The sequence below is a fragment of the Rana temporaria genome, chromosome 11, assembly GCF_905171775.1.
Source record: "Rana temporaria chromosome 11, aRanTem1.1, whole genome shotgun sequence".
Classification (NCBI taxonomy): Eukaryota; Metazoa; Chordata; class Amphibia; order Anura; family Ranidae; genus Rana; species Rana temporaria.
The window spans coordinates 46,272,583-46,287,746 of record NC_053499.1 but is presented as its reverse complement, the minus strand read 5'-3'; the positions used below and the strand labels follow the sequence as shown (position 1 = coordinate 46,287,746).

General features: G+C 41.2%; 1 protein-coding gene across 1 annotated transcript in view; it reads left to right on the top strand.

Moving 5' to 3' along the window:
* LOC120917302 (mucin-5AC-like) overlaps window positions 1–8,588 on the top strand; it is a 69,814-nt gene extending 61,226 nt beyond the window's left edge. The window contains exons 41-49 of the mRNA XM_040328505.1: window positions 779–883; window positions 1,964–2,004; window positions 2,118–2,243; window positions 2,326–2,424; window positions 2,512–2,640; window positions 4,415–4,454; window positions 4,780–4,903; window positions 6,945–7,164; window positions 7,459–8,588. Coding sequence (XP_040184439.1) covers window positions 779–883; window positions 1,964–2,004; window positions 2,118–2,243; window positions 2,326–2,424; window positions 2,512–2,640; window positions 4,415–4,454; window positions 4,780–4,903; window positions 6,945–7,164; window positions 7,459–8,001 — 1,427 coding nt within the window. The 3' untranslated portion in view covers window positions 8,002–8,588. The remainder of the gene's footprint in view (window positions 1–778; window positions 884–1,963; window positions 2,005–2,117; window positions 2,244–2,325; window positions 2,425–2,511; window positions 2,641–4,414; window positions 4,455–4,779; window positions 4,904–6,944; window positions 7,165–7,458) is intronic.
* The last annotated feature ends 6,576 nt before the right edge of the window (window positions 8,589–15,164 follow it).

The window sequence follows — 15,164 nt, the reverse complement described above, 5'->3', positions numbered from 1 at the left end:
GGCCAGTTATTAATAGGAAAGCAAGGGCACTGGCAGGAACACCAGTGATTTCACACAAAAGAAGTAATGCAAAGAGAAAATTCATACAAGTACATGGTACAGCAGGCACATATCTGAAATATGAAATGTTGGGTTTACATATTCTCAGTCTAGGGATGAGTGAATCTGATTGGTTCAGTTTTTGCAAACCTTGCTCAAAGGTCACAAACTTTAAGATGAACCCCATTAAAGTTTATAGAGGGGGGAATCTTGTTATTTGATTTCACCCATTTGTAGGGCTAATAAGCAAGCAAGCTATTTTAAACAAAATGCACAGAAAGCTGGGCACTGCCATGGGGTACATACCGATGACAAAATTAAAGAATAAGAATAAAAAGTTGGTTTCCCTACATAAGTCTAACACAAGCTTAACAGAAGGGTTGGGTTACCCATTTTTTTTTAATTATTGACTTTGATAATTGACCAGGTAAAAGGCTTTTAACTACATTATAGATTGTATAATTGATCCCTATTTTTGGTTGCAAACCTTTCATCTGAAAGTTCTCAATTTGAGAACCCAAACTTCATTCCTACTCTTCCTAGAAAAAAAAATCAGTTTTCACTTTGAAAATTAATAAATGAGGCCTTGTTTTAAAGTGTTTTTAAGAAATATGGACTCCACAGATAAAGTGAAATGGCAGATGCCCATGACAGAATCCCTTTGTTTATGACTAATCTTCCTGTTTCTCCATTACAATGTATAGAGTGAATGATCAGTTGTTCTTCTTCCTGCTAACAGGTTGCAACATCAGTCTGTGTACCAATGTAAAAGCAGTTTGTGAGCCTGGCTATGAAGCTGTGCTGCAGATGAATGCAGGAGGTTGCTGTCCAGTTTACGAATGTGGTAAGTGATTTTTTACTTTCTCTAACACGAATATTGAGTTTCCAGTATTATGAAAATAGTCTGTTTATTCCCTATTATATGTTCAGTCATTACCTAATTGTGCCCCCAAATATCCCACTCTAGAGCATTCATGTTTTTCCACCACCATGTTCCTATAGGGAAAAATAGTCTTCACTATTCAGTGTGGCTTGTAAAATTCCTAAAGAGGCTGCTGCTGGGAGCTCAGTTTTATGTAGGCATGGCCCTAAAACGACATCTACACTCAGTGAGGTGGATATACTAAAGGCAAATAGACTGTTCACTTTTCAAGGGAAGTTGCACTTTGCATGGACATTTTTGCCATAGCTTAGTGAATGAAATTAATCTCTGCTGGCTTCCATACAAGCAAAGATGGTGTATTTTTTTATTTTCCTTGAACGTGAGTGAATATTCTTGGGTGGGGATAGGTGGAGCTCTGTAATTCAGAAAGCAGGAATGACAACCAGTGGAGGGTGGTGCTGGAGGATTTTGGGGTAGGACGTGGGTGGGCCCCTCCAGGTCCGCACTTACCCTATGGGTGGAGCCCTCCAGCGGTCACGGCTCCCATGGTGCCCAGCACCGCGGCTCCTGTGTTGACCCGGTCTTCTTTTGGGTTCTGAGTCTTTGGCCTCCTGTCCTGATTGGCCGGGCTGGGAAGCCGGAAGCTGATGGCGAGTGTTGATTTGCTGGTATCGCAGGGTGGAAGGTGCTCTGCACCCTGAGGACATCATGAAACAGGCCAATTGGCGCCTTGGCTCTGGTCACGTGTTTGTGGAGGGGTGACGGACCTGGTGGTCCGGTGCCCTGCACAGTGCACAGCCACACACATGGAGGGAGGATTGTGCGGGCTGGGGGGAACACACCCCTTGTGGACCAGCCGCCACTGATGACAAAACTAGATAGGAATTTAAAAGCACACTGGAATAATGACAGATCCACAGTTTTTTTTTTTCATCTTGCTGCATTATAAGTGATAATGCGTAGGTGTACCTGTATTAGATAGATGTACTGAATATGTTTTGTTCCCTAACATATACATTTCTTTTGATTATTCCTCCACAGTTCCAAAAGATGTCTGTGTTCATAATGGAACAGAGTACCAGGTAACAAAAACTGTAACCCATCTGCTCTGGATAAGCCTTTGTTGCTTATATTGCTTTCTTTAGATGTACTTTGATCAAATCTTTTACATTTATTATGTTTTATCATGTTTTAGTCAGGTGGAATTGTTCCTTCTTCCAACCCCTGTGAAATGTGCATGTGTGATGGCACAATGAATATGACTTCGGAAATGCACAATATAAACTGCACTCCAGTTTTGTGTAGCATCAAATGTGCAGAGGTAAGTCTCAGAGATGTAACATACTCAAGATCCTTCCTGGAAGATACATTTTATGTGACAATCCATGTGTTGTATCCTCTAGGGCTTTACTTACCAAAAAGTTCCTGGACAATGTTGTGGAACCTGTGTACAGACTCAGTGTATCATGGATCTTCCTGATAACTCCACTTATCTGCTTAATGTAAGTGTTGTTGTTTTTAGGCTATGCAAAACTTGTCAGATCTACTGAGGATTTTTTTGCCTACACATTTGTTTGTGTTTTTCTTAGCCTGGAGAAACCTGGTCACATCCTGGAGATAACTGTACTGAGTATGAATGTGTGAAAAATAAAGGCAAATTATTGAGTGTGGCATCCAAAAGATCATGTCCAAAGATCAACCTGGATGACTGTGTACCGGTAAGTATTGACATAGTGACAACGTGTAAGCATTTGACTTATTACCAATGCAGACTATTCACTTAGCAAAGTGAGGCTGTGTTCACTTCAATTATCCATTCATGTGCAACCAAAATCTTTTTTTATTTCCCTTGCACTTGATTGAACATTTAAAGTGAACACAGCTTCATCTTGCTCATTTTGCTAAGTGCACAACCTCTACTCCTTAATAAGGATGAGATCCAGCGTGTTCGCACAGTCCACATGCAGAGCCCGCCAGGAATTCTGCACGGCGCAGCGCTAATCACAGGCAGGGAGACATTTCCCGATCTCTGCAGCCGAGCATCGGGACAATGTCTGTGATTAGCGCAGCGCCGTGAAGACTTGCTGGTGGGCTCTGCACGTGTACTATGCGAACACGCTGGAGCTCATCCTTACTCCTTAAGTAAATCAATCCCATTAACATGAAGTAAACCTTCAGCTAATTATCATTCAGTTTGACACATATTTATCAATGATTCAATTAACAGTCACAAAAGTAAGGCTTGCCATACATTATTAACTTGCTTGTACAATTTTCCTTTAAATTTACCAAAACCATATAATATGAGGTCAAATCTAAATGCTTTCAATTGGTATGCAATCAGACAGGCCCTTGCATTACATAGCTGAAGGTAGATCTATAGGACATTGAAAAATGGTCAAGAAATTGTATAATGTATGGTAAGCTTAACTTTTCTATTCAGTTTTAACATAATTGATAAATATCTACCCGATTACCCATGTTTTTTGCAGAACAATCTTTTATCCAGTCACCATTCAGTTCTTTATATATTTTGCCATTGAGTTCTGTAAATCCCGGCTCCTGCTGGGAGCTGCCCCGCCATAAGAACATAGGGGGTTATCCACAAAAGGGATATGCCGGCGTATCTACTGATACACCGTCGTATCCCTGTTTCTATCTATGGAACTGATCCACAGAATCAGTTTACCATATATAGGCAGAAGATCAGACATGTGTAATTGAATTACACTGTCGGATCTTAAGGATGCAATTCTAGTCCGGCCGCTAGGTGGCGAGGCCATTGCGGCCGGCCTAGAATATGCAAATGAACAATTACGGCGATCCACGAACGTTCCGACGGGCCCGTCGCGCTAATTCTACGTCGTTTACGTCGAGTTACGTTGTGTAAGACGTCCGTGAATGGCGCTGGACGCCATTTACGTTACCGTCTAAGCAAATGACGTCGGAGCGACGTCTGTTAGCGCAATGCACGTCGGGTAAGTTACCCGACGGAGCATGCGCAGTACGTCTGGCGCGGGAGCGCGCCTAATTTAAATGGGACTCGCCCATTTGAATTGGCCCGCCTTGCGCCGGACGGATTTAAATTACACCGCCGCAAATTTCCAGGTAAGTGCTTTGTGGATCGGCACCTAACTTGGCAACTTTGCGGCAGTGTAACTTAAATGGAAAAAGTTACGTTGCGCTGGCTGGCTGTGGATCTGGCCCATAGTGATTGTTGCGTTGCTAGCAGCTATAGCCATTGGCAGTAATTGCATGTAGGAATCCGACATGCTGGTTATTCCCAAGTCGATCAATGGATCAACTTGCATACAATCAGCCTGCCCATGGATGGTTGGAATCTTGGCTTGTCCCTGCTGAACCGGCTGAGATTTGACCATCTATGGACAGCTTTAGTGAGGATGGAAAGATTTATCTGTGTATTGCTAGCCTAACAATAAACACAATAATAATTCATAAGCTCCAATACTACTATCATATCTCTCATTTCAGGGAACAATTGGGAAAGACAGTAAAGGATGTTGCCTAACTTGTAAGTATTTCATCTGGCTCTATTCAACATTAAGGTGTTTCAAAAGAAATATTATATCAATGCTTTACAAAATGCTATAAACACATTTGTAAACAGATGCCACACAAATCATAAAAAAAAGGAATTTGGTATTTTTTGTTATTTTTTTTATTAACAAGAACAAAGTAAATTGAAATTATTTGAATGTGGTCATTATCAACAAATAATGTATTGCTAGTGTATCAACTATTTCTTTAGAATGTCAGACAGGAAAAACACACACGTAAAGTATCTTAATAACAATAAATAGACATTTACATTCAGATTTCACTGTTATTTCATCCAGGTGTCCAAGAAAAAACCGAGTGTCAGAAGGTAAAGACTGAGGAGATCATCCTTCAGAATGGCTGCAAGTCTCTGAAGCCTATAAAGATGTCCCATTGCGAAGGGAGCTGTGAAAGCTACTCCAGGTATGTTGATTACTAATGAGAAGTAAGATACTGCTGTGTAGCACACTGTATAATTAAAAAATAATTAAAGGCAAAACTTTTTTTTAGTTTTTAATGGAGTGGAGAGGTATTAGAACTCCTGTCAGTTGTTATTGCTGTCTGTGCCCCTGTTAGAGAGATTCACCCTCTTTATTTGTCCTGTTTACCATTATCACGGAGAGTGAAAGTAAAGAAAATCACACATTTTGTGTTGTTCCCGAAACAGGAAGAGTAGGGATATCTTCCAATGAGGACACTAGTTCTGGTGACCTAGGTGACAACCAGGGATTCCCTCACTTGAGAAAATCCACTAGAGGAATTTTCTCTCACTTCCTGTTTTAGGTATGGGACAGAAAGTGAAGGGCAATCTCCCCAATGGGACACAGATGGCAAAAATAGCCCTCCCTAAAGTCTGGTACACACTAGCAGTTTTTTTTTTCTTCATGCAACTGAGCTGTACTAGTACAGCAATCTCCCCCACTGAGCTGTTGTTCTCTGACAGGGGGGTGCCCCCCGCCAAAACACTTCGATCAGCGCTCTCCGCCATTAACTGAGAGTGCTGATCCACTGCCAGTCAGTTTTTTTTTTTTTAACTGGCAAATGTCTCCTGACATTTGGCTCGTGTGTACCCGGCTTTACTCAAATAAGAAAAAAAAAAAGTTTGCCCTTTAATTCCAATTTAAACTCAATCACCAGGCCCATGCTTATTTACCATGTTTAAAATAAATAGAAAATTAGGTACATTTACAAAGAAAATAGGCAACACAATCACATATAAATCAGGTTGTCTCTCATTTTCGAAACGTGACACATTTTCTGTGCATTTGGAACCCCTGCAGCTGCAATACTTTGCAGCAAACTACAAAAGGTATGCAAAGTTTTAAAACAGAGTTATCACTTGACATGACACAGATTTTCACACAAGTGATCAGGGGCAGGTTTCATTGTATTGAAGTGCTACTGTAGAGCGTCAAAAGGAGAAATTATTAATTATATTTTCTAATTATAATGAAAATACCCCATAATCTGTCTCACTGCTCCTGTATAGCAATGCTTTGTGCAACAGAATTGATCAATTTTCCCTGATTGTTCTTATGCACTTATAAACACTGCTGCCTATATGTACATTTTTGCCAATGGTTTTGTTATTGTCCTCCTAAGTTATAAGCCTGAGGCTCCAGCTGCTGTTGTTCATGTGGTTCATGCTCCAACCCCTACGAGATACTTGAACCCTCTCTTAACCCTGTTTATTGCTAAAAAGAATCATCCTATCTTCGAAAATACATGAAATATGACTGCCTGAGCTTTCTTTTGTTTCTGTTTTTATGACAGTTGCATCTGTATAAATTGGAAGCTTTTATTTAGAGAATCATTGAGGCCAAATTAAATGTTACTTAAGTCTGTACATGAGCTGATTACATTAAAGCATAGATGAACCCCCAAAGCATACATGTAATATGGTGCAGCCTACGGTTCTTTAGATGTAGTGCCTGCATTAGTTTTTAACTTTTCAGTCTAAGAACAAATGCAGCAAGTACACATCCTGGGAGTTTAAAAGAAAAGCACAAAGGGCTGTAGCTTTATTTTGTAAGCTGCTGGTCACATTAACCCACCATATAATGGAGATGAACAAAGACAGACATGTTTGAAGTTCAGTCTGTATAACTACCATGGCTGCCTCTTTTGATACAGTGGAGAAATAATGCATAATAATGGCATTAAAATCAAGGGCGATTTAAATTTGATTGTCTTGTACATGTTAGAAGGTTTGCCTAATCAAATGACCATTGTAATTGGCTCCTGATCTTTATTATAAGCTGAGAGCTGTCTTTGACAGTTCAGCCTCTTAGCTGGGAGCACGCAGTGAGCACCCAGTTATGCTGGGCGAGCACAGCGGGTACCCAGTTAAATCACATTTGGTTTAATGACTGGACAACACTTGCTTAATTGCATGTTTGCATACATGTACTTAAAAAAACATGAGAAAAAAGGAATTCTAAATACATATTTTGTTTATTTTCAGGTACTCGGCAAAAACCAAATCTATGGAGCACAAATGTAGTTGTTGTCGGGAGACAGAAACAGAAATAGTAACCATTGAATTAGGCTGTCCAAATGGTAATATAATCAAATACAGCTTTGTTGATATCAAGAAGTGTTCCTGTGCTGACTCCGTTTGCAGTAAAGAAGAAGATGGAGAAACTCCTTATGTGACAAACTCTATACCTCAAACCACTGTAAAAGTAAAGAAGGCTACAAACTTGACCAAGGACAGCAAAGGTCAACAAACAGAGAGCAAAGAATCAGGATCAGAGTCTATCGAAAATAAAGAGCCTGACACTAGATCAGAGGAGACAAATAAGTCTAAGCCAATATCACAGCCAGGTGGGAAACAGGTAACAAAGCAAGTCCCCCAGAGCACAAAGAAAGGTCCAAATACATCAACGAAATCCACAGAAATGTTGAAGAAAACCAACATGCCAGGAATTGGAGAAGCTCCTTATGTGACAAAATCTATACCTCAAACCACTGTAAAAGTAAAGAAGGCTACAAAGCCGACCAAGGACAGCAAAGGTCAACAAAGAGAGAGCAAAGAATCAGGATCAGAGTCTATCGAAAATAAAGAGCCTGACACTAGATCAGAGGAAACAAATAAGTCTAAGCCAATATCACAGCCAGGTGGGAAACAGGTAACAAAGCAAGTCCCCCAGAGCACAAAGAAAGGTCCAAATACATCAACGAAATCCACAGAAATGTTGAAGAAAAGCAACATGCCAGGAATTGGGGAAACTCCTTATGTGACAAACTCTATACCTCAAACCACTGTAAAAGTAAAGAAGGCTACAAAGCCGACCAAGGACAGCAAAGGTCAACAAAGAGAGAGCAAAGAATCAGGATCAGAGTCTATTGAAAATAAAGAGCCTGACACTAGCTCAGAGGAGACAAATAAGTCTAAGCCAATATCACAGCCAGGTGGGAAACAGGTAACAAAGCAAGTCCCCCAGAGCACAAAGAAAGGTCCAAATACATCAACGAAATCCACAGAAAGGTTGAGGAAAATCATATGGGAAAATAAGTAATAATAATTAGTACTTGATCACCTAATCAAAAACAAGCAAAATATACAAAAATGTTTCCGACTTTAAAGTGTGGTTAAACCCAGGCACAAAAGATATTGGGGTTTGCCAGTCCTTAGATGTGTTTTTTTTTTTTTTCTTTATGTTTACCTGCTGTTACTGAAAATAACCAAAGGTGGCTCCACTGCAAATGTGGAGGGAGCTATTGTTGTCCTCAAGGCTGGACATCAAACATGTCATAGTTCATCCCCATTATATGGTGGATGAGGAAATTAGTAGTTATTATAGAAAAATAGGATTCTTTATGTTTTCAGTTAAGGTTAGAGGAATCACACGAGGCATTGCATTTTTGGACTTGCTGAAAATATTCTAAGGACTGATAAGCTGCAATATATTACATTTTTGTTCTTGGGTTTAGTTATCATTTAATTACTGTATATAACCAATGTAATTAAACTTCATGACTAAACGTATTGTGCTTAAATTATGGCGTGCTGGGTGAGATTTCTTTGTGAACAATGATTTCTGTACTCAAAATGTCGTCATTTATATTTATAACGTTGATTAATAAACTTATTTTGAGCAAGTTACCCTATTGTTTTTTATTTTATGAAGGTCAGGTGTAATTTGTATTTAAGATACATCTGTTCTTAGGAGCCACTTAAATACTCTTTCTTGCTTTATCTCTTTAGCAAGGCACGCAGTATTTTCCACAGCCATGCACCCACTTAGGCTCATTTCTTGAATAATCAGTAGTGTTGCTCAAGAATATTTGTATTGCGAATATTCGTTACGAATATTGCATATTCGAGTAATTGCAAATAACTCGAATATCGCGGTCAAAATTCGCTATTACGAATATTCGTATTTTTTCAAATGTATTTTTAAAACAGATCACATCCTAGTGATCTCCATCGACGTCTAAAAGCATTGCTGGTATGATTAGAGACCCTGGGCCGAGTAGCTGAGGCGATCCTTTTATGTTGACGAATATTCGCTTTCGCGAATATTCGTATTATGAATATTCGCGAATACTTTCTCCGCCCTTCTTTTGCATCAGAGCCAATCAGAGTTCTCCTACCACAGTTGTCAGAGGTTAGCAACCTCCATAGCAACCAATAGGAACCTGCCTGCACGACCAGTATATAAGATCACTCCCAGCAGTATTTCAGTGCAGATTCACAAGGTGGCTAGAGAGAGTGGAGTGTTTCTGTGCATTTTTCCAGTGTATTGCGATCTTAGAGCTTAGAGCATTGTGCTTCCTATAGTGCTTTCAGTTCTGAGTTTCCTGCTTCTATAACCAACTGCTTTTTTCAAAGCAAAAGACCCAACAGCTTTTCTAAAAGCTCAGATTTGTGTTGTTTTGTCCAGGTTAGTGTAGCTTAGTGTTAGATAGATTTCTGTGTAGTTAGTGTAAGTGTACATTTCTTTAAGGTAGCTTAGTTTAGTGTGTGTTTAGTCTCTGTGTTTTGTGTATAAAAAAAAAAAAAAAAAAATGTAGCTTTAGTTTAGTCACATAAGTTTGTGTAAGTAGAGTTAGTGTTTAGTGCATATTAGTTTAGTATTTGTGGTCCTCGTCCTTGTCTGCGTCCTTCAATCTAAAAAAAAATAAAAACCCCAAAAAAAGTTTTAGCTGTAGTATTTTAGTTCATGTTTAGTAGCTGTCCGTGTCGTAGTCTACGTCTTTGTCCATGTAAAAAAATAAATAAAAAAATAAAAAGTTTTAGGTGTAGTAGTTTTATTCTAGTTTAGTAGTTGTCTACGTCTTTGTCTGCGTCTTTGTCTGCGTCTTTGTCTGCGTGCCTGTCTTGCTAAAAAAACAAAAAACACTCCTTTCTCACATCCCCCCCCCCCCAATAAAGTTTACCCCCCCCCACATCAGCAAGCTGTCCAGGCATGCTGGGAGTTGTAGTTTTGCAACAGCTGGAGACACACTGTTTGAGAAATACTAATATCTGATCTTATATCCTAACTTTTAAACTAGTCTAAAATGCAGTTAAAGATAATGAAATAACAGTGGTGAAATTACTTACACTAATCAGCAGTTTTTCCTCACTGGATGAAAAGTTACTCCCCACCATCTTCGCTTCGCTGGGCAGCACAAAATAGCGATCCGAAAATCGACTGGCAAAGATCCAGGAAATGATCTCCATTCTCGCGTGTTCTTAGCGCGCATGCGCGGACGCGAATTTCGCAATCAATTTCGCATTCGCATTAGCGTAATTTCGCAAACATTTTATTTTTTTATAAAATATCACGAATATTCGATTTTAACGAATATTTCACGAATATTCGTCTATATATTCGTGATATATCGCAAAATCGAATATGGCGTATTCCGCTCAACACTAATAATCAGTCTAGTGGTTTTGGTTGTTTTTGATGTTTTATTTGAGAACTTGGATAGGGAAGGGGATGTGGTGGGATACTCCAGATTCAACTAATTACAGGGAGGACAACTGCTTCAACTTGACTGTGGAATTCCTATTTGCAGCAACATGCACTCTTGAGTAGGGATGAGCCGAACACCCCCGCGTTCGGTTCGCACCATAACCTTCGAACGGAACGTTCGTTCGTGCGAACATTTAGAACCCGATTGATGTCTATGGGACTTGAACGTTCGAATTCAAAAGTGCTCATTTTAAAGCCTACTATGCAAGTTATTGTCGGAAAACGTCTTTGAGAACCCGGGTCTTGCCCCAGGGAACATGTATCAATGGAAAAAAACATTTTTAAAACGGTCATTTTTTCTGGAGCAGCGATTTTAATGATGCTTAACGTGGAAAAATATAGTACCTGCTGGGTGTCTATAGTATGCCTGTGAGGTTGCACGTGTTTAGAACTGTCCCTGCACAAAATGAGATTACTATAAGAAAAAAGTAATGTAATACTGCTTGCGGCTTTAATGTAATGTTTGGTCCCTGCAATATGGATAAAAATCACTGAAAAAAATAGCATGGGTTTCCCCGCCCCACTCCCCCCAGGTCATTACAAGACCCTTTGGCCCTATATACTTTGAACAGCAGTATACAGGTGGTGCAAACAAGACAGGGACTGTAGGTTTGTTGTTAAGTAAAATCTGTTTTGTAATTTTCAACTGGTACTTCTTTAGTGTAGCTTCAGCCATAAAATCTTTTTTTAAGCTTTTCTGAAAACATAGAGAAGGGTTATCACCCCTGTAACATTTGTTTTGCTGTCTGTGTGCATCTGTTCAGAAGATTGCACCTCACTTTCTGTCCCAATGACAAATGATTTTTTGCAAATTTTTTTTTTTTTTTGTGAAACAAGGATATGTGATAAAGCATCAGTGGACAGGAGACACCTTTTACAGAAGAGAATTTCCCTTCCTAGGTGTAGATTTCCTCTCACTTCCTGTTGTCTCCTTCCGTTTGCAAGTAGGAGTCGTTTGTAAGTTGGATGTTTGAAAGTAGGGGCCTGCCGTATATACTCTGCATAAATATGGGACCTAGGTGTTGGTGTTGCCACAACACTGTAAGTCCTCACAGTTAGTCTTGGTGGGCGCTGGAACGCCCTTCTGTGAAATATTAGATCAAGAATTGTAATTACATGCCCCTGTTGAACAGGGGCAGAAAAATTGGGCCTTAGGCACTTGCTGGCGGTGCCACAACACTGCAACCCCTCACAGATACTGTAATTGGAGCGCAGCAAAGAGCCACATGCAAAGTATTGCATCAAAAATTGTTATTATACGCCCCTGATAAACAGGGGCAGAAAAATTGGGCCTTAGGCACTGGTGCTAGTGCCACAACACTGCAACCCCTCACTGATACTCTAGTTGGAGTGCGGGAATGAGCCCGCTGCAAAGCATTGCATCAAAAATTGTAATTACACGCCCCTGTTAAAGAGGGGCAGAAAAATTGGGCCTTAGGCACTGCTGGCGGTGCCACAACACTGCAACCCCTCACAGATACTGTAATTGGAGCGCAGCAAAGAGCCACATGCAAAGTATTGCATCAAAAATTGTTATTATACGCCCCTGATAAACAGGGGCAGAAAAATTGGGCCTTAGGCACTGGTGCTAGTGCCACAACACTGCAACCCCTCACTGATACTCTAGTTGGAGTGCGGGAATGAGCCCGCTGCAAAGCATTGCATCAAAAATTGTAATTACACGCCCCTGTTAAAGAGGGGCAGAAAAATTGGGCCTTAGGCACTGCTGGCGGTGCCACAACACTGCAACCCCTCACAGATACTGTAATTGGAGTGCAGCAAAGAGCCACATGCAAAGTATTGTATCAAAAATGGTTATTATACGCCCCTGATAAACAGGGGAAGAAAAATTGGGGATTAGGCACTGCTGACGGTGCCACAACACTGCAACCCCTCACAGATACTGTAATTGGAGCGCAGCAAAGAGCCACATGCAAAGAATTGCATCAAAAATTGTTACTATACGCCCCTGTTAAACAGGGGCAGAAAAATTGGGCCTTAGGCACTGGTGGCGGTGCCCAGAACCAACAATGTTCTTACTAGCTATCAGCAAGATCATTGAGGAGGAAAAGGATATTCAGTCAGCATAACAGGACAGTCACTCAGCATCAGCATAGGCAGTCTCCAAGGGATCTGACATTTCAAAAAATATATTCAGTTACATCAGCATCAGGTGCTTGGTAGCTGGTGTTGATCCAAGCCTGATTCATTTTTATGAAGGTCAGTCGATCGACGGAGTCGGTGGAGAGGCGCACCCTGTGATCGGTCACAAAGCCTCCAGCAGCACTGAAAGAACGCTGGATGCAGGACAAGCCAGTAGCTCAATTGCGTACTGTGCAAGCTCTGGCCAGTGATCCATCCTCAAGACCCAGTAAGCCAGAGGATTTTCGGTGGGGAAGGTGTCCAAGTCTGATCTTGCCCCTAGGTATTCCCACACCATGTAAACCAGACGCTGGCGATGGTTGCTGGAACCGGTCACACCTTGAGGCTGCGGACTAAAAAATTGTCTGAACGCATCGGTCAGACAGCCACCTTCTCCACCACTCCTTCTGTGACTCACCAAAGCCTCAGCAACACGTTGTCCAGAACCAGTATTTGCTAATCCCCCAGGTTCTGGGAACGCGTTGCACAGACCTTTCTGCAAGGCCTCCCGAAGATGTTTCATCTTCTGCTCCCTCTGCGACGGCAAGATAAGGTCCGCAACCTTACTCTTGTAACGTGGATCAAGGAGAGTTGCCAGCCAGTAATGATCCCTCTCCTTGATACCACGAATACGAGGATCCTTACGCAGGCCTTTGAGGATCGGGGAGGCCATGCAGCGTAGATTTGCTGAGGCATTCGGGGCACAGTCCTCTGGGTCACTGAGGACGACAGGATCCGCAGCCACCTCATCCCAGCCACGTAAAAGTCCATGGGTTCCTTGGGACTGTAAATGATCCCTTGAGGACTGCTGATGCTGAGTGCTAGGCTCCACCTCCATGCTGCTGATACAATCATCCTCCTCCTCGTCCTCTTCCTGTGTGCTAGGTGGGCAAGCAGGACCACTGTCTGGATAAAGGGGGCCTTGAGAGGTAAGGAAGTCCTCCTCTTCCTCCCTCTGTTCTGCCTCAAGGGCCCTGTCCATTATTCCACATAGCGTGTGCTCCAACATGTGAATAAGAGGGACAGTCTCACTGATGCATGCACTGTCACTGCTCACTATCCTCGTGGCCTCCTCAAATGGTGACAGGACAGTGCATGCATCCCTGATCAAGGCCCACTGGCGTGAGGAAAAAAAAACAAGCTCCCCTGACCCAGTTCTGCTGCCATATTGGCACAGGTACTCATTGATGGCCCTCTGCTGCGTGTGCAGCCGCTGCAGCATGGCCAATGTAGAGTTCCATCTGGTGGGCATGTCACAGATTAGGCGGTTCTTGGGCAGGTTGTATTCCCTTTGGAGGTCTGTCAGCCAAGCAGTGGCATTATATGACCTTCGGAAATGCACACAGACTTTCCTGGCCTGCTTCAGGACATCCTGTAAGCCCAGGTACCTGCCCAAGAACCGCTGCACCACCAAATTCAGAACATGAGAAAAACAGGGCACATGGGTCAGTTGTCCCTGTTCACCATCAAATATAACAAAAAATTCCAGAGCCATTTGACCCCGAGGCATGTGATTACTTTAACCAAATAGGAGAAGAAGAAGAAATGCAATATGAATCTTTAATGGCCCACATCACTATAATACCAAAACCTGGGAAAGATAAGACATTATGTTCTAGTTATAGGCCTATAGCATTATTAAATGTTGATACAAAACTATTCTCAAAAAACGCGTTTATACCCGGAAGAGAAGGTAGAGATAACAGCCTAAAAACTATATTACTACTGCAGGAAAATAAGAGAGTAAAATCCCCAGTTCTTCTCCTGTCAATAGATGCCGAGAAAGCATTTGACAGGGTAGACTGGGGATTTATGATGGATACGCTTCAACATCTGAGGATGGGACCTAAAATTAGACATTGGATACAAAATCTATACAGTATACTAACGGCAACGGTCAAGGTTAATGGTAAACTGTCATCTCCCTTTGAAATGTATAACGGGACCAGACAAGGGTGCCCGCTCTCGCCACTTCTATATGTACTAAAGCTGGAACCTTTTTTGGCAACTCTGCGAAATAATCTAAAAATAGAGGGGGCGAGAGTAGGCGAAGAAGAACATAAGATAGCGGCATACGCCGATGATATTTTAATGTATATAACTAATCCAAGGGTGACCTTGCCAAATATAGCTAAGGAAATAAAAAAGTACGGAGAACTTTCAAACTTCAAAATAAACCCCATAAAAACAGAAATTCGAAATATAGGACTGGAGAAAAAAGAAGAACTTGGGTTGCAAAAACAATATTCATACACGTGGGTGAGAGGAGAGCTAACATATCTGGGGGTTAAATTGACATCTACAGTAGACGATCTGTATCTTGCCAATTTTATCCCTCTGCTAAACGAGATAAAAACAGATCTAAAAAAAATGCAATAAGAGCACTGTCATGGTTAGGAAGGATAAATGCTTTCAAGATGGCTACCCTCCCAAAAATAACATATAAATTCCAGATGTTACCCATAGATATCCCACAGAGTTTCTTTAAGACTATTAAAACAATGTTGATAAAATATATATGGAAAAACAAAAAAGCAAGAGTAAACTTTACAACATTAACAAGAGAAAAAAAA